The sequence below is a fragment of the Meleagris gallopavo genome, chromosome 2, assembly GCF_905368555.1.
Source record: "Meleagris gallopavo chromosome 2, MGAL_WU_HG_1.1, whole genome shotgun sequence".
Lineage (NCBI taxonomy): Eukaryota > Metazoa > Chordata > Aves > Galliformes > Phasianidae > Meleagris > Meleagris gallopavo.
This window is the reverse complement of record NC_139405.1, coordinates 85,300,733-85,321,759: the sequence shown is the minus strand read 5'-3', so window position 1 is coordinate 85,321,759 and position 21,027 is coordinate 85,300,733. Positions and strand designations below refer to the sequence as shown.

Here is a 21,027-nt window from a genome sequence, read left to right as displayed (position 1 = left end):
ACCTGTAAAAAACAGAAGTGCAGTGATGAATGTAGTGCATCTGATTATGGTCAGCTGGCAAAAGAATCTCTGATTTAGTGGAAAAAACTTCCTTCGTTGCTCAGAGTATTTCAAAGCTGCCAAGTGTATATAGTCTATGCATCTACTTTTGTACATTTTTGTTCACAGCAGCATTACACTGATAGCACTTAAACTAGCACATTTAAAAACAACAACAAAAAAAACGTACCTGAAACTGCAATATCTAATTCACCACTCTGTGAGAAGTGAAGACTAAAAGAGTATTCCTCCTACATAAAGTGAATAGCAACCAACAGAACAAACTGAGCCCAGACACGAGAACCGTTGGTGCCACAACACAGTAACTTGAATTACAGAAGATCTCTAAAATGCTCTCAGTCTACTTCAAGCCTGGTTGTGGCAGTTGTAATATGGCTAATCCATGTTTGTTAAACATTTGAACTAACTTCTACACTCCATCACTTTATGCCTGTCATTCTACATGAGGAAAGTACATTCTCTAAGCAAAACTATGTTTTATTTTCTCCTTGTCACAAGAAAAAGACAAATATAGGCCTTTCTAAAGATAAGATGGGTAGCTGATGACAATCCAGCTTTCCAGGGGTAACACCATTTGGTTCTACAATAAAAACTGGGGAGCATATATCCTTTAGAAAAAATAGTCTATCCTACTGTAAAACCATATAGACTAGTGTGATTAGAGTTAATGATTCAGGACAGGACTAAACTGGTTTTCTCGTGAAGACCTGTTAGTATAATTTATGCAGCATTTATATACAATCTCTAAAAAATACGTTCTGCAAATCATACCTGCTTTAAGTAACACGTATTTGGTTTTCAGTATCTTTTATCACATTGTAAGAAAGGCAATTTAATTAAAAGCAACAGTATTGTATTCTTTTGTAGTTCTATAAAATATAGGTATTATGTATAATGTGTGTAAGTATAAGTACATTCCATTTATAAAAGAAAACAGAATAGAGAGGGACAGCACAATGTGGGAAAGAAAAGAAAAAGCACATTACAAGAGTATTGCAATTTCCTGAGAATGTTTACTATAATTACTGTACACAATTTCATTTAAAATTACTGGAATATATTTTTATTTTACTGTATAACAGCAGCATTTTTTTTTTAAATGAAATGTTTTCCTATTGACACGACTTTCTGTAATTACTACATTTAAAGTCAGTCATTTACCTGCAATAAATATAGCTTCCCTGAAATTTGCAGTAGTCCCTGAGTATGCTCTCTGCTATCTGTGTAGAATCATAGAATGGCCCACGTTGGAAGGGACCTCAAGGATCATCAAGTTCAAACACCCCTGCCATAGGCAGGGCCGCCAACCTCCATATCTAATATCAGACCAGGCTGCCCAGGGTCTCATCCAATCTGACCTTGAACACCTCTAGGGATGGGGCATCCACAACCTCTCTGGACAGCCTCTTCCAGCACTTCACCACTCTCTCTGTAAAGAACTTCCCCCTGACATCCAATCGAAATCTTCCCTCCCTCAACTTAAAACCATTTTCCCTTGTCCTGCCATTATCTACCCTTTCAAAGAGTTGGCCCTCCTGTTTATAGACTTCCTTTATATACTGGAAGGCTGCAAAGAGGTCGCCTCACAGCCTTCTCTGAAAAGATATGGAAAGTATTCTAAGTCATGTGGCCATTTTGTCTCTTCAGCTGGCATGAATTAAAAACTGGCAGACTTTAAGAACAGCCACTCTTCCAAAAGAGGTAAATCAATTACTTCAATTACATGTTGATTAAGACGTGTATAGTCTATGGCAGAAAAAATATTGCTTCAAGTCAAAATAAATTGCTTCGTTCATTTATGGAGAAGCATCAAATATTTAAATTTCAGCTGATGACACTATCCAACAGCCTGAGATACAGAATCCATTTCAGTGGCTGTCTTGTGAGGGAAGATGGTGTAAAAACACATGAGTATTAATAACCCTATCTGGACCTCTGCAACTGAATGTAAGCTTCTGATCTTTCTTGGAACATTCGCATAATTTGTTCTCCACTTGTGCCCATATTCCAAATACAAAGAATGGTATTTTGGAGATTTTTTGTGTTGTACAAAAATACTGAAAAAAAGGTGGATCTATGATGTATTGCCTTAAGAACATGTGCAAACACCAGGGAATAAAACCTTTGCCCTCAAGGTATAAGAAGTGACAAGCAAACAGAGCTAGCACCTTCAAAAGAATATCTCTAGAAAAACAACTGATTCAGAAAGCCTTTTCCAGTGGCTTCCAATGCTTCTGATCCACTTCTATATGGTTCTTCTATGGTTGATACTTTCAAGAGTAGAGAAATTAGCCTTTCCTCAGGTAGTTCAATTTCATCCAACCTTAGAGCTGAAACTGTCTGCTTTCTAGTCAAAAAAGACAAGCTGGTGCTTTTAGGAAATCTTTTTACACATGAATGTTCAGGATGAAATGAATTTGCTCTACCTATTTGAGTCTTTCTTCATTAGGTAAGCTTCTAGCCTCACAAGGATGAAGTAGCATTTTAACCCAGCTCATCTACAACAAATACAAACGCTCTGGATTTACTGAGCAAAAGATACCTCCCTCTAATCTCTCTATGTATATCATAGAGTTTGGAGATATGTGGTTTTGGGGGGGATGGAGGGGGCATAATTGAGATGGATGACTTCAAGCAGTAAATTAAAGCCCTGCTCTCCTCAGAAAGATTTCCACAGGACCTCATCCCCCACAGTAATAGATTTCGTGGATACCATTCTCACAGTATAAGAAAATAAGAAAACAAGAAAACATTTTCCATCTGTTAGATATTTAGAAATTCAGTTGTTGATACCAAAAGGGGGTCAAACCCTCTCTTTTGTGAGTGTAAATCCATGCATCCTTCAGATCACAGATAAAAGTCTTTGTAGATCAGGAAACGGAATGCGCTGTCCCTAGCAGCCAGCAGTTAGCTCATCCCTCTTACTACAGGATGGAACGTTTTACACAGGAACATGAAGAATGTTAATGCTGTTTGTACACATCAAAAGGTTTTCCTGTAAGATCTTGCATGTAACACAATCCTTCCCAAAACTGTATCCCTCGAGCAGAGTTTTGGCTTCTTGACACAAACGAGCCTTTAACATCTGATGCAATCAATAGCTGAAGTCAAGGATGACATTACTTCTCTGATCCACATTCTTTGTGCCTTCTGACTTATATTTACTCAAATTTCAATTGTTTACAATTATTTACAGTTTCATTGTTTTTGTGGAATAAAATCAAATGATTTTATGAACCATCATTCATTTCTTACTCTCGCTCTGTCCGTCTTTCCTCCTCTCCCTTTTCTTCCTTCTCCGACTGGATTGCAGTGACTTATCCCAGTGGAAATCTGACAAGCATGAAAGGGAAATGCATTTGCAGAAATTTTTATAGTTTCCAAAAAGCTTTAATGATTGATCACTTTATTCAGTGATAAATTCAAAGTCAGACTGTTATCACAGAAATGACTTCTAAATCTTGGTTCCAGAACATAACTATCTTTCTCTGTGGTACCAGTTAATTCATCTCTTATTACCTCATTTGCAGCTGAAAACTTGTACGTATAGATATCTTATATTATTAGTATTCATTTTCTTGCCTGAATAAATAAGCATTTTGAGATTTCAATACTCTCGATATATCAGAAATACAAATAAAAAACTCATATTTTATTTAAATATGGACTTGTTACTTTGCTACACTGAATATGTGCTATGAAAAGTGATTTGTTGGGCAGTTTTTTCTTCCCAGCTGTTATGACAAGTAACCAAGTCTCTTCATCTACTCATACAATAAGCTCTTTTTATACTGGAATCTCATTAGTTCACACCTCCCTACATTGAATGCTGCTTTTTGATAATGGGAGAAAAAAGCAACTTTCATTCTTGATTTCTTTGGACTATATGCCAGGTATAGACTGAATCTCTAGTAACATTTTCCTGGACAGAATAAAGAGTCCTTCTAAGAATGCAACAACTTTGGCACTTTTGGCCATACCTAAACTACCTCTAATTTCACTATTTACTGCCGACAATGAAGGTACAAAAGCACTGAAGTTGACTTGAGCTACTCTGCCTAATCAGAAATCTGCATTTGCAGTTGTTTAGTTAATCAGTCCTTACTGAACTCTAATCTACTGCAGCTAGATTATTTTTGTTGGCTTTGTGTTTGCAATTACTTTGTGTTGGCTGCAAATGGGCAAGTTGATTGCCCCATCTTCATTCCTTTCCCAACTTACATACTCCTTATTTGGACCACAAAAAAAAATCTTGGTACTTTCATTCTAGCATCTAGATTGATGTCAACTTGCTTACTAGGCAGACAAATCCTGCACTGTAAAGCACAGATGCACACCTATCTGTGCCCCTGCAGGCAAACCCCGAAGGCAAAACAGACAAATGAGTCAATGAAATTGAACTGTGAGGCTGATCCTAAGCATAACTACGAAAACATGTCTTTTTCAGGGTGACATGGCATGGTACAGTGACTAGTACTCAAGACAAAAACAAAAACACCTCCAAAACCATGAAAATTTCCCCTTCTACTAAGGGCATAATTATCGGAGAATTTGTAGAGATTTCCCTGCATCCTATTCTTCACATACATCCATGAGATAACATTTTTTGTTCCCACTGCTCTACAGACTGTTTCAAGAAAAGAAAGGGGGGGTGGAGGGGGAGGGGGTGAGAGAAGACAAAGACATTATCTAAAAAATAAAAACCACTGTTTTCCATTTTTTTTCCCCATCACCTATTCCTGCTAATGATATTACAAACAAAATGTTGTTAAGTGCTCTAAAAGTCATCTTGCCTTTTTCTGCTGTGATTTCTGCAGTCTCAAAAAAAGTGATAAATATAGTTATGCCTGAAAGAAATAAATCATGTGTTCTTGCAGAGGCTGAAAGAATACTAAAACGTGATCCATACCAGCTCTAAGCTAATTATAGTGACACTACTCATGCCTTCAGAATTCAGTTAGCGTCAGCACTTACTTAATGAACCCCCTAATTTCAGGGGTTTATAACTATGCCCAACATAACTTAGCTGCTTTAATGGGAATGTGCAACACAGCAGTCAATAGCTTCAGTATTGACATTTTCTAGAAAGTGGCTTAAATTTTACTTTGAAATTTTCTAACTCTTCTGTTACATGGTATAAGCTCCAAGCAACTTGTGATGAAAGTAAACATTTTACATGGTAATGGTCTATGATGCAGAAATACAGGGCTCATAAAACATTTGATATTCTTGCATTTAAAAGTGAAATTTAAAAATTTTGCAAACTTTGGAGATAAATATTGCTGTATTTACAAATCATCTTCAATATCTTCATATCCAGACATGAAATTAAGGATTTCTATGAAAGAATTAAGGCTTCTATGGAAAAAATACCCATTAATATGATTAATAAGAGACTTTTATGAACACTGAATATGAAACAAAGCTTTGAAAAAATAGTCTCATGTCAGTTTCATATGTCAACGTGTTTATTTAGAAAAAATCTGATATACTTTCTGGTGGAAATCTGCAGATTCACACTTCAGTAAATTATTTTAAGCATCAGAGTAAATTCACTGAACATATTTGAGAATGCAGACTCTCAAGTCTGAAAACTAGCAAAGCAAAATATATCGTCTCGCATCGTGTTGGGATAGGGCATAAAATGTCATAAAATTATACTAGATCCACTTTTGCCCTGCATTAAAACTAGGAGACGAGAGTAACTAGTACCTAAGTGAGTAACTGAGCTAGTTTTACAGCTCATTTCTGTTAATAATTTTATTTCTTCCAAAGTGCATTCTCAATCAAAAAATCAACAGTTAAAAGAAAGGTGGTAAGGAACAACCCTAAAGGCTTTCTTTCTTTTACCCAATCTGAAGTAATATAAAGAGTATATTAGAAAAAAAATAAGAGATGGAACAGGTGCCTTGCCAGTAAAAGCAGTGAACTTCTCCTCTTTCAGAAACAAGTGTGTTTGGGCTATCTGGTACTGATAAGTTGGTTTCCCAATAAGCAAGGGAGGAATAGCTCATTCAAAACTAAAACTAAATTCTGTTAAATTCTAATAAACAGGTTCATTATCATTACTGAATGATTCTCTATGTCTTGTAACATTTTTCTTTTGATGTTTCATTAAGCATTGTTCTAGTCTAACAATTTTCCTTAGTTAAAAATAAGTGGCTGAAGAAGACTAATTTCTTTATTGATGAGTTGACATAAACAATAAACATTTTATCTCATCAGACACTAGATGGTCTATCAACTCGGAAACAAGTTATTAGTGAGCAAATGGTGTGTAATCATGCTCTATATGCCACATAGCACCAAACTATTTCATACAGAAATAGTATTTATTAGTGATAGTATTTGCCTTAGCATTGCCTATTCGTTGCAATAGGCAACATTGCATTTGTTGATAATAGGGTTATAAGCTCAGTAGAGGTAGGTGAAAAAACATCTTTACTATATGCCTCACTTATTCTAAATACAAGCTGTTGGAACCGCTCCTTTAGAAAACAGAAACAAAACAAAAACCCAACACTGTTAATTGCAGAATTTATTGGGGAAAAAAAAAAATAGTAAGGCAGAAAGGTAAGCTTTGTCTTAGTTGTACCATTTTCCTTTCCTAGTTCCAAGCCATAGAAACACAACAATTCCTGAATAACACTGTGGTTCTTTCTACTCTTTCCATTCTGTGAGAGGAATGGAAAGAATCTCATTATAAAACTTCATCCTACAGTCTCCTATCTTATCAAAATTACAAGACTAACATTTGTTTTTTTCCTATGCACTGTGCAGGTGACAAAACAGTGACACATGTTGCCCAGAGAGTCTCCTCCTCTCCGATCTCTAAAAGCTATCTGGATGTGGCACTGGGCACTCACTTCTTGCTTGGGTCAGACAGACCCAGAAGTCCCTGATGACCTCAGCCATTATCTGGTACTTTGATATCAGTTTCTCCTTAATACTTCCTCATGTACTTAATAGCTGATAGTAATGGAATAACAGAACATGAGAAAAACTTCCTGTTCCACTAAACAGAATGTGCGACTTTAGGTGCTAACTAGAAAGCATATTTACAACTTAACTTACATAATTTAAAACTGAATTCAAGTATCAACCTTAAAGATGGGAATAGTTCTGACTCATTGAGAAGAAAGAACCTATTATTTCTAATCTATAAAAGCTATTCAAAATAAAGGCACGTATTTATGTACTTGCAAACAGACTCTCATCTTACTCAACAAGATAACATCAAATTCAAAGCATTATTTCTAACTGTTCAATGTAGTAAAGAATGAAGACTACATTATAGAACATTGTGGGGTCTAAAAATATTGCCGTGGACAAGTACTCCTACTACTACCTCCTCTTAAAAGTTAGACAAAAAAAAAAAAAAAAAAAAAGGAAATGACAAGGTCATCCATAACTGAATACAGTAGGTGATCATTTTGACCAATTCACATTATTAGCCTAGTTCTGGCCCTAGTGAGATCAATAGTGTTTTGAATAGTGTTTTAAATCTTGTCCTACATCATAGCTTGCTTTGTCCTTCTCCCAGAGCACAGGCCCAATCTGAAAAATGAATGTAAGAAAAACAATTTTACTAGATCTGATTCATTGCACTTAAAGACAACACTTAATTTTTGCTGCTTGCTTTTTTTTGTCCGTATACAGCAACAAAGATTGGATTCCATTTCCTATAACAGATCACCAACAGATCTGCTGAACTGCCCTCAATTTCCAAAAGCTGAATCCACTGAAAACATTGAATTTGCATGTACAATACTGAAGAGAGATGCCAGTCCAAAAATATCAATTAATACAAATAGCAGGAATAGCACAGGAAGAAACAAACAATGCTGCTCTAGTTGCAAACAAAGCCCCAAATATTCTTACTTGTTAGTGAGCCACATCTGTTCATAAAATCAGTAAGGCACAGTCTGCATATCATTAATGTGAACTTATGCTCATGATTATAACTGTCTCTTAACACAGTCTGAATTCCTGCCAACACTCAATTTATGCAAAAGGTGTCATAAATCATATTTATTTTTTAAGCAGATTTTGATAAACAAGGATTTTGATAGTTTAACAGTCTACAGAACCTCTGCTCCTACTGGTGAGTAGCTACAGATTGTTTGTATTCCACCCATAAGGACTGATTCATGGAAAAAATGGAGAAGACTGCAGTAAAAAAGTTTTTTCAGCATTAAGAGGTGATTATAAGAAAGCTAGGGAGAGGTTTTATTGGGGAGTGTAGCAATAGAATTTTTTTTGTAGTGACAGAATTTTTTTTGTAGTGACAGAAGATTTGGTTTTAAACGAGAAGAGGGTAGACCCATATTAGATGTTAGGAGGAAACTCTTTACTCAGAGGCTGGAATAGGTTGCTCAGAGAAGCTATGGATGCCCCATCCCTGGAGGTGTTCAAGGCCACGCTGGCTGAGTCCCTGGGCAGACTGACCTGGTGAATGGCAGCCCTGCCCATGGCAGATGGAACTAGATGGGGCTTAAGGTCCCTAAGCTATTCTATGATTATGTGATTGTATGTAAGAAAATAGTAAAACCTGGAAACTGAATTATATATTTGGATATTAAAAAAAAAAAAAAAAAAAAAAGGAAATGAAACCTCTTAATAATTAACAATCACATTATCAAAGAGGGAAAAAAGTTCTTAAGTAATTAGTATTGGAAAAATTACAAGCAAGTTGCACAAAAATGTTACTACCACTTTAACTGTTGCTAAAAATTTACATAGCCACAGATGGTTAACTGAAACAAAGAGAGGTAAAACTCTGTGACATTGTCTGGAATAGTAAGGAACAATTTCATTAAGCAATTTCTAAGGAGATCCGTACTGAGCAAATTTTTTTCTCATTGACAGAGGAGCTAATGTAGTGGGGGCTGACATCAACATTAATGTTCTGAAAACAAGAAACAAGTCACTAGCAAAAATGGGAACCTATTTAAATCAAGCTACTTCGTGTACTCTGAAGAAATTTGCAAGACAGACAGAGGTCCTGAACATACTAAAGCAGTGCTCATCCCTGACAGAAAAATAAAAACAGACGGATGAAAGGTCGCAAATAAGCAAGACAGAAAGGAAAACTGCGTACATGTCATTTTATCCATGCATTTTACTGAAAGTAGAACTAAAGTATTCTTCCAAATTTTCCAACTGCCTTTTATAATTATATGCATGACAGAAGATTCTTATTTTGATTTTTGAGTACAGTCAAATACTGAAAAATTGAACTGAATAATAGAGTTACATCACTCTCAAAAGAAAACTTTGGTGTTGTGGAATGAGTTTTGAGAGGTTCTATCTTCTGCAAGATATTGAGAAAAATAAAAATGAAGATACTGTTTACTCTTCTCTGCTTAAGTCTTCACAATATATTTCACTTTTCATAATTATTTCATAATTAACTGGATAGCTCATATGGAAATTATTTGAAGCAAACACTTTGTTTACAAGAAGCTAAACTCTTTGTTTGGTTATAAATTGTAATGTTCTAAAATATTTTCTGTATAATCAGTGAATCCATAAATCAAATACTTAATGAAGGCATCAATATACTACTAAATTCCAGACTAAGTACGGAACATAAGCAATTTTTTCCTCTCCGTTACTCTTGGTGCTGTATGAATCAAAGATTATGGGTGACTATTACGTTGAATATGAAAATCAAAATGAATATGAAAAGTAAAATTATGGCCGGTTTTTTTTTTAAAGGAACTTGGATCCTCTCCCACATCCCATCAATATAAAAATAAAGTGATAAGAATAAAGTGATATTCTGTTGCAAACCTGCCTGTTTATTTCATCATGAGCTGGCAGAGCTTTGAACAAATAGGATGAAAGCATCATTAGTTAAACAACTATTCATAGCAACTTAAGTGAAATACACTTTATCTAAACTAATAACTTTCTGCCTTGCATTATTCAGGTTTCTCTTCAAAGAATTCATTTGAAAAAACTAGCAAGCGTAACTTATTTAGTTTAGAATCAATCTAAACTCTAGCATCCTTCTACGTACATATATAGGCTTTTCTTTTTTTACGTAAGAAAAAAATGCAAGTAGAAGTTAAAAATTCCCTTTCTGTAGTTACCCACTTATTTCCATTTATTTTTATTAAAAATACAGATCCCCTTACACACCAACAAGGCCCTCATTTCATTACATCAATAAAAACAGTGTTTGAAGCCCTGGCTACTCACTGAACTGACAGCCCAGGTCCCATTCTCCTCCAAATTTTTGTAATTTTCTTGACCATTGGATGGTATATCACTATTTCTTCCTGAACAAGAAGCAAAATATACAAATGTATATTTAAATTTACTTTATACAGATTTATTACTGTGTTTACTCTTTATTTTTTTTTAATTATTTGTTTGTCCACACTTTCAGTAAAAATAATGAACAAAGGAAGCCATCCCCTAGACATTGAAATCCAGCTGAGCTGAAGCCAGGCACAAAAGGGGCAGTTTTTCTCCAAAAATCAACATCACTTTAAATTAACTTGCACTGGCCAAGCTTCCAAACAAGAACTTCCATATTATGTGCCACACAAAACTAAGGTTTTAAACACAGTCTTAAATTATTAAACTGTAGGAATAAACAAATTTGCAGATCAAGTTGCACAAGCTCCTTAAGTATGTTTTCCATAAAGTAATTTGATTACATTCATAAGAAAGAAAAACAAATGACTGGTAGCTAAATTACAAAAATCTGTATCAAGGAATTGCTGAGCGTGATTAGAAATGTTTAGCTGAGCTAAGCTTCTTCAGTTATATGCCATTTGAAACCACACACTTGGGTGAACTGGATGTTGTGTTGAGGGACATGGTTTAGTGAGAGCTATTGGTAATAGGTGAACGGTTGGACTGGATGATCTTTTAGGTCTTTTCCAACCTTGGTGATTCTATGATTCTATGAATTTAACTTAGGAGAACAATAAATGACCAGACCAAATAGATAACATATCACAGAGATCAAAATACAAGATTTCAGCTGAACAAATACACTTAATTTCAAGAGTAGTATCACGTGACATGTTATGTACCACGTAAACAGTTTACATTTGATAAAGAAGAAGAAATGTGACCAGTCCAATCATTCTAGGAACTTTCGTAAGATAGCTAAAACAAAGAAGAAAGAATCTGGAATTAAACTAAATTTGCCGTTTTTATTAAGATTAGCTTAACTTTCTTCACCAAAAACATTCACCCTAAAGAAGGACGCCAGCAGTCTTTCAAGGGGATAAAGGGTTTGATTCTATTATTTTTTTCCTCGAAGTGATAGTTAAGCCTCCAGAATGAAGTCACCAGAAGCTGGGAAGCTCAGCTGAAGATAGCCAATTTCTCAGACAGACTATTGCCAGATAACTGGGCTGCTGCCTTTGTGCAGGGAAAAGGCTTAATAACCCCGCTAAGAGGCTGCGGCTTGCAGTTTGCAACTCTGCATCATGGAAACCATTCTAAGAAAAACCAACCTATGTAGGCTTAAGTTCCTTCATATGAATGTAGTGGTTTTATGAGTTAATGAAGCAGTACCCTGGAACACCTCTTTGTAATTTTTTCTTCATATGATCATATGATTTCAACGATGACTTCCATGACAATAACTGAAGGTATAAATTATATTTGTTTAGGTGTTTTAACCCGAAGCCCATATAGGAAAGGGAGACTCTAATCCCAAGGTGTTGGCTTGCAAATGAAAAAGCTGTACATCAAATTTCTAAATTGTGGCTTCTATTTTTCAGCAACAAGATTACTTCTGATTTTTCTTTTTTTCCTTTAAGAAATAACTCACTCTTTTTCCACATTTGATTTATTATATATATGACATACAAGTGATTAATGGTAAATTTTTTATGAACAACCCTGCACAAGCTTTATATTGAGCAGTTAAAAAAAAGTTGAAAAATGGAGAAGTCAGTAATAAATATTCTTAGCATTTTTGTTGGTCTGTCTTAGATGGAATGCTTATATAAAAAAAAAAAGGTATGGAACAGGAAAAATAGAAAGATACTATACTCCTGTTTCTGAAAGAATGTTGAGGTTATTAAAAACATCTGCTGCACTGAGGAGCGTGTGAGAAGGAAAATGAGAAAGACATATCTTTAACAGATCTGGTAACTTAAGAGATAACCCTGTTGCTAATAACAATCTTTGATTCTATTTTTCTGTTGTCTGCAACAGTAATTTCACAAATCAAACTGTAGACACTTGAATAGAGACAATTTTATAATACCTATTCTGCAATTTCAAAAGTGGTTTAGGTACTAAAAGCCTTCTGTGTTCTATTTAATTCTCTCTTAAACCTTAAAATGCTGCCTCTAAAGCTGCCAGAAAAGGGATCTATCCCCACTGCAATGTAACACAGACAGCATCCTAAACCTCCAGACCAAGGGCTCCTTGAGCAATTTGTACTGCTTCATGTGTAGCCATAGTAAAAACAAATGTCTTTAAAGGAATGATTTTGTTCCTAAAAAGACTAAAGAGGTTGTAAATAATTTGAAACAACTTTTCTTTTTAACTGGTCAGATTATTTTTTTTTCCAAATTTGTACACTCAGGCAATTCCTCCAGATTAACATATCCTGCTCATCAAGCACTGTCCAGTAAAGCTCATCAACAAAGAATAAATTAATAATTTAAACGGATGTTCTTTCAAATATAAGCACCTCTCAGACTGAACTGTTTATAAAGCAAAAGTATAATTAGCTGCTCTTATACCATGCTTTGCTAAATATATAAAACTAATGTCTTTTTTCACCAATTTTTCCTGCTTGTGGATGTTTATAAAGCAATCTCCAGCAACCACTAAGTACTAATTTTGACTGTCCTTATGTTTATAACTCATCAAGAAAGGACAAGACACTAGACTACAGCAATCAGCAGCTTGATACAAATTTCAAATCTAATCCTTGAAGGATGGCAGGAAACCTGCAGTTCTGATGATTATTCCATTCTGAACATAGAACATTGCTAGAAAATCAACTGTAGAAACTTTCCAAGAGTGCATTTTGCATTACAGAAAGAATTTAGTTTCTACTGCACTGTTGTGGGGTTCTTCTGTTTAACAGCTCAAAACCTGAGGAAATACTTTATATATTTTAATACTTATTAATATAACAAGTTCATTAAAGTAAATTTAGTTTAATGTAATAATATTCAGGGAATATATTGGATAGATTATTGCAGTTGTCTTTTAAGTAGTTTGTCTTTCTGCTATCTTCGTAAAATAATATTTTATAATAGTATCTTCATAATATAATTATTACGTTATCGTTACAGCACTATTATATTCTTATTAAGAACTTCAGGTCATCTATGGCATTTATACAAAATACTACAAATCCAGGCAAAGTACCTCAAGCTAGGCAGCAAGAAAGTAATTCCCTAAAGCACTGTATGCATTTCTAAGATCTTTACAATTTGGATGATTACATTATCTCAGTTTTTTATTCACTAGTCAGGAGATAAATGACAGCTAGAATCACTGAATCTCTCTTTTTTTTTTTTTTAAACACCTTTCATTTTATTTGATAGACTTTTTACCCATAGTAATTTATTGCTATCATGATGAAAATATATAAAGCAAAAACCTGAAAGTACAATCATGGCTAATGTTGAGCCAAATACCACCTGATAATAAATCAGAAAGAAAAAAACACTCTAGCGATAAATAGAGATGCCCACCATTTCAGTTTGAATGCCATTACAACAAGTGATTAGGTAAAATAAAAGGCTGTATAAATAAAACTATATTTTCTTCATGCGCACATATTTGCTTGTAAAGATATGAAATGATTTACAACATTTCATGTAAAAGTATAGGAAATAAAAAAAAACTTCAGACAGTTTAATTTGAGGTTATTTTGCAAAGAAAACTTTCTTCTTTTTTGTCTCAATATGTAACAGTGAGAACAAAACAACATATGAGCAAAGTATTTTTATAAAAGGCACAGACATTCTCAAATTCGTAGTTTGCAGAAGTCTTGCTATTTTCTTTTACAACTTCATACAGCACAGAAAATCCCCTAACTCGTATGAAAAGATGCAGCACACATAAATTAACATTTTAGAGTTACTGAACTTTTTTTTTTTTTTTTTTTTTTTTTTAATTTCATTAGAATGTTTTTTCCTGAACTGGTCCTTTCTTTTCTAAAACTACAGTATCTTGTCATTATAAAAAAAAGGCTTCCATGAGAAAACAATTCAGTGTTTTTCCTAAGGGCTACCTCCAAAAACCCAACTAAGGTTAAAAATAAAAATAAAAAAATTCAAGTTTCATAGCTTTTCTGAGAGATCCTCAGGCGGAACTTAGATCATTCAATATCTAATAACAGATACATTCAGACAGAAGCATTATTTATAATTATTCAAACATCTTGAAGCCTGCACAGTGACAGACAATAAAAAAATATTAAATGCATGGCTTTTTCACTAATCTATTAAGAAAGATTTTGGAAGTGTTAGACTATATTTACAGTACCTTTGGGTATTGTTTGACAGGGATCAGAACTCTCTCTGACAACTTTATGTTCTTGTTGCTGATAACATCAAGGTATTTCTTTTCTTCATCTTCCTTCTTGCCTTCAGAACCCTGAAATTTTTCAATTTCTGAAAAGAGTAGAAAAAGAAAGCAATCAGTGACATGGCATTTGCCATTCTCAGAAACTTTAAACTTTACATCATCATATAGATTTTGCAGTCACATGACATGCACTGTTAACTTGAAAAAACCTGGACAATCATCAGTGTTGAGAGGCATAGGTGGTAGCTCACAGTTCGTACTATGATTAATTCTTTTCCAGCTGAAATTGACTCCAAATGATCACAGTAGGAACAGGAAAAGATGAAGCTTATGATTCAAGCAATCAATGTTTTAAAGAGGATCACATCATCACAGCTTGATGCTATTTTGTAAATGTGACCTGCCAGAATTAGTCAAGTTTCAAAGGCTAAAATTAAGGAAGAGCACTAAAGCACTAAAGAATTATTTTGAAGTTGTTCAAAGTAAATTAAGAAATAACTCTTGTACGAAACAATTTTTCACTGAAGGACAGCAAAAGTAATAATTATACAAGATAATAATAATAATGTGTAGAACATTTGATAGGATTTACAAAAGCAGCTCCAAAATATACTCAGGTTAGATAGCTTTGAGTGTTTTCACACAAACTTCTTAATTTTTGAAGCCCTTTAAGCAAAGGAGAAGAATATCAATCAAATTTACTACCCTGCAAAGAATATCGAATGTGGTACTGTAGTTCTCTGATAGTATAGGTACTATATAAAAAGTTGCATTTGCAGCAGTGTCATTATTGACAAGAAGGACATGGCAACGCTTATAATGAGTTAAGTAAATAACTTAAAGGGACAGCTGTGGGTCTGAGAAACGTGCATTTTCACGGCCAACAGAGCAGGCACAGGAATTAGAAATGCGCTGACAGCAGTGTGTAACACATGTAAAAGCTTATTTAACATCAAAAGAAGTAGTTAAAACAACGTAAATTCCAATGATTTATAAAGATTGTTATTCCTTTCAAGTAAGACTGGCGGGAAGAGGAGCTATCGCAGAAGACAGGGTGATAAAAAAATTATTGGACCAAGACAAAACGTAGTAATTTTCTCTATTTAACTAAAGTTGCTCTTTATTCTGTATACTCCTTGTGTCATTCCATGACTAGGACCATGATAGATGGTGTAGGATTCTATCGTGAAAAAATGAGGACCAGGATCAAACTGCACATGTCTTGCTCCAGGTGGAACAGGTTCCATCACTTATAAATTGCAATTTGCCAGCCAGCTGTGAAACTTCTGGTCACATATAACACATACAGGAAAAAGATAACACATCTTTACAGAACTTCAAGCTTATTTTCATGAATTCAACCAATTTCTGTTTACCAAAATACATGGTTAGTACAGGATTTTGAGAGCAATATCAAATGAAGATCCAGAAGCATTCTCCAGGAAGAATAAAAACAAGGAACCCAACAGAACATTTTCAAGAACACTCATCCTAGGCAGAAACAGAAAAAGCAGCATTCTCTGAAAAGAATCTTCACGTATTTTCCACCCACTTATGCTCTGAGCTAACTGAATTAAGCAGGGTGACAGATAACTTATTCAATTACCTCCTACAGTATCTGTCAATCCCTCAGCACGCTTCATTCTCATCTTTCATCTCTAACAGTACTGTCGCACTTTCTTCTGTATAATACACATGTATCTTATCTCTCTTAATTGGAAGAGAACGTGAATATCACAGTTATGCAAAATAGGCCACAACTAGGAAAGTGTCAGAGACAAAAGGCATTTCTAACAGCTTTTAGAGATTTTTTTTATTCCCATGAAAATTGATCTTCCGTTCTCTTCAGACCTGGAGCTGCAAAATTCTGGAAGAGGTGTCACCCTATTCTGTTTTTGAAGGAAATAACTTTTTTTTTTTTCTCTCTCCTTTTTCTCATTGATTTGGCATAAACTAGAATAGCTGACTGAGTAGTTCTTACTTTTTCAAAATTACTTGCTTTAATCTTGAGTGCCAATAAAAAAGTGTTGATTATAGTTCACTTCAACATGCTTGACACCTATTGCAAAACTTTTATAATGAATATAGTTTTTCCATTAAAATTAGGCTGCTCACAGTAAAAACATTCTTTTGCTACACTTAGAGTCATGTCAAAACTCATCAAAAAATAATGTGCTTCTTGTCAGCCTGTCCAACCTACCAAAAAATGAAATCTACACATCCCTTTCTCTGCTGTCAACATTTGCCGCCCACTGAAAGGATTTCTGAAAGCCTATCTTGCATCTTACCTATGGGAATTCCTCTATTTGCAGCACTGGCATTATTTCAGTAAAAAAGCATGACCTGTTGTTACAAGGTCTTGCCTTTTAAAAAAATCATCTGTCTCCATTAATGGGAATGATTCCAGAATGAGAATTTCACCAGCCTCTTGTCTGTATACACTAATACACATAGCAAAATTACATAACATTCTGAGAAGTACGCATTTTCATCATGTGCTTCTAGTTAGGTGAATGGAGGAATGTTTGTACTGAAAGAGAAAGAATATACCAGCAAAAAATAGCAAGTCCAAAATCACTGACATCTCTATCTTTAAAAGAGATTCTCTTATTAAAAATCACACAATTGGAACCTTTAATGCCTACAATACTGTTAAAATTGCACAACATTCCAAAGTATTTTTAAAATAGTAAACACTGAAAATAGACATGAAGCCTCACGAAGGCTATCTAGGCTGTTTCAGTTGTAATTGAAAGCAGAGCTACTGGATTTTTGGGAAGAAAAAAAAAAAAACATGGTTTAATAATACAATTGAACAAATTACAGCGAAGTTAATCTGTGAGAATAGAAAATCCTAAGAGATTTCCTGTCACAAAAAGGAAATCTACATTCCCAAAAGACAGGCTAATTAAAAGTAAATAGTTTTGTGGCTAGCGCAAAAGGGGAACAGTTATCAAGACAGCACAACCAGCCAGAGCCTCTGAAAATTACCCATTGGCTCACTCTATTCACCCAGAACTACATGCACCTGTTGGCAACATACCTCCACTGTAGTTACACATATTCATTCACTGACACAGCTTGTAGGAATGACTCAGCAAGATCCTACAAATGTAACAGCACTTAGATACATGTCTGTCAAATTTGCTTGAACTTGCCCAAAATATTTAAATGTTATTGCAGTCAAAGTTAGACAGACTGGGCAAGATAGCATAAATCCTATATCCTTAAGAAGTTTCTTAATATCATGTGGTCATATAGAGAAGTTAAACATCTATAGACAATCCAAACTGATTAAAAACCAAAGATAATCATCATGAAACCAAAGGAGGAGAAAATAAAACTGAGCAAAGACTGAGTAGAACTGAAGTTTTCCTACCCATCTCTTTCTATAGACAATTGATTTTTACTTACAGAGATATACCAAAGGTGTCTCTAGATTATCGTATCTGTAGAAATACAAATATCTACTCTATCTACCCATTGATCTATAGCTAGATCAGAATAACTTAGAAAAGCTGTAAGGAGAATATAAATAGTGTTAAATAACTAGAAAATTTTACAGGTAGAAATATCAGATACTGATAACTATCTGAACACTTTCTGCTCAGGCACACAGATTTCTAGGGAGAAAATTAATTCTGATTGCCAAATAGTTCTTGCTTGATTGCCAACTAATTCCTCACTACACTATTCCATGTAATTCTAGATACATATCACCTGTAATCACTAAAAAAAAAAAAAGCATTTATGATGAAATTTACTGTTACATACAAAGTTAAACTGATGGAGTCATTGTGTCACCAGTAAAAACAGTAACAAACAACAACCACTCAAGATCAGCAGCAGTGTATGCAGTATAAACAAATGATCAAGGATGTATGTTCAGCGTACTGACCTACTGAAATATAGTATCTCATGAAATTAGTCAGCAATGTCAGTTAAAAGACAGTAATTTCTTTATTGCTTTTTAGAGAATATTCTTAGTAAAAGGGCTAAAACAATTACAACGCTGAACAAAAAAAGGAAGCCACTAAGTGAAATTTTAAAGACCATTCAAATGTATATTAAGTACATTTGAAATCAAATATATCTTTCTTTGTAGAGCTAGCTTGCATAGGCTAGGATGAAGGTTTGATTGTTCACTGTTGTACTGCTAGAACTACTGAACTCAGTACAGTTCTCTCTTCTTACCTCTTACCTTCAGAGCAGCTAAGGTAGTATAATGAACGTGCTATCAGGTAGATGAAAGACCAACCTGAAAGTTGTAGAGGTATTTTTTCTTGAACTGTAATTTTCTTTAATCTGAGACTACTCATAAAAATAGGAAATACAGAGAAGAAAGATTTACTCAGACCAGAGCACAAAAGAAAGAAAAACCACCAAAAAATATCAAGAGCATGTTATTTCTGAACACATCCTTAGGTGTCCTTGAATTTACCATTTTAGAAAACTCGATTTCTGTGATGTTTCAGAAACAGAAAGCATTTATTTGTCAACAAAGACTTCTGTAGCTTCTACTGTGTTAAAGCCCATTCAACAGCGCACTTTAAGACATGCTCAAGTGCTCTCCTGGATTAATCTAAAGAGAAAACATCAATGCTGTATTACATATTGTACAGTGCAGAGCAGATAAGCATAGGGTGAAAGATGAATTGATCTGCAAAGTCACCAGCAAGTCCCTCAGTGAGATATTTATTACTTATATCTTCCTATCTGAAAGCCAATGTTATTCTGGAGGTACTCTATGTAGCTGGAAGTATTCTGTCTCTTCACAGTTGCCACGAAGGAGGAAAGCTTTTCTTTTTCTTCCTCAGTCCTAGAACTTACCAGCTATAAAACATCTCCTATTCTGTTTTCAGAACAAGATAGAGAATTGAACAGCAAGCTTTTTTTTTTTTTTTTTTTTCCTGGTCTTATTTAGCCTTTCAGGGTTTTTCTGTACTGTGAGATAGAACAAGGGGAAATAGTTTCAAGCTCTAAGAGGAAGGATTTAGAACAGACATATAAGAAAAAGAGGTTTGTTTGTTTTTCGTTTGTTTTTAATTTTTTTATTATTATTATTTTTACAATAAGAGTAGTGAAGCATGGAAGAACAGGTTGTACAGAGAGGTGGTGGAGGCCTACTCCTTGGAGACATTCAAGGTCAGGCTGGACAGGGTCTGAGCAACCTGATCTTGCTTTAGGCGTCCCTTTCCATTGCAGAGGAGTTGGATGAGATGCCCTTTAAAGGTCCCTTCCAATTCTATGATTCTAACATTCTAGTACTGTTTTTTCAGGAGAAATTATCAACAAAAGCTAAAATACATGGCCAGGTGAGCTACATAAACTCGTATGTTTATTAATATGCTGTAAAAAAATAGAGGAATAATTTAGTAATTTTAACATTTAATAATATATATAAGGTCCTATCTCTGTTTTCTTCTGTGGAATTTTCACAGAACGTGACAGAATACACTCACAACCACACCACGTTTGTTAGATTTTCCTCATCTATACTGCTTTTCAAGCAATCTCCCTAAGTATTAACTGATGAAATACCTATTTGCAGACATGGTCAGTGGGATAACAATTGGTAAAGAGGTGCCAACATTTGGGCCACTGCACTGGCCCTGTTCAGTTTAATGAAATAGCCACAACGTAAGGTTTAAAAAACTAGTCCAGTTATCACCTACAAGTAGAAACAAGTGCCATTTGTAGCAGACATAGGGTTAGCAGCTATGCACTAGTGTTAGGTAAGTGACACTGAGTGTTCTTGGCTGCCATTTGTCAACATGGTAAAGGGCACTTAGAACTAAGGCAAGATTTGAGACATTCTTCTGATTCAATCTAATCTGTTCAACAAAAATGAAGAAATCTAAGTCTTGCCTGGAAATAGAATTCTCTATGGCAACTGCGGAAAACAAAATAGCAAGCAAGACAGCTTTTTTTCATAGAAAAGCAAACACGTTAGCACCAGGTAACGTGATTTCATTACACCAGGCTATTTGACATGGGAAATTAAAACTCATCCTAGAGCAGTATTACAACCTCACATAGCAGTAAACAAGATGCATGTTTTTTGTAGGCTTGTCACTTTGCCTTAAGAATACTTGTAGAGGCCAAAGCAATAAATTAAAACATGCAATGTCAAGGAGACTTGCTTCATTTTCTGAAAATATCCTTCAATCTCTCCATTTATAGGAATCAATTTTAACAGGTAAAGAAACCCTGTTTGAACCTGTCTGCAACCCACTTCATCACTGCTAAACATGAAAGGCTGTTATCTTGTCAGAGAGGAAGAAAGGGGCCCAAAACAATGCTTTCAAATGATCTGAGTAGAATGTGTGCACTTGATACACATCCAAAATTCAGTGATGGGAAGCCTCTCTTATTTTTTCTCAACTTAGTTCTTTGCTTCTTAGTTAATTAAAGAAATTTTAAATGTTAAGATACATG

The 21,027-nt window shown here is 34.6% G+C and overlaps 1 protein-coding gene across 4 annotated transcripts in view; it reads right to left on the bottom strand.

Moving 5' to 3' along the window:
* Positions 1-21,027, bottom strand: part of KHDRBS2 (KH RNA binding domain containing, signal transduction associated 2) — a 342,038-nt gene that overhangs the window by 271,679 nt on the left and 49,332 nt on the right. For all 4 annotated transcript variants that reach the window (XR_014881561.1, XR_014881559.1, XR_014881560.1 and 1 more), the window contains exon 2: positions 14,548-14,675. Coding sequence is in view for 1 of the 4 variants with exons in the window: in XM_085217841.1 (XP_085073967.1) it covers positions 14,548-14,675 (128 nt within the window). In the remaining 3 variants the exon portion in view is untranslated. The remainder of the gene's footprint in view (positions 1-14,547; positions 14,676-21,027) is intronic.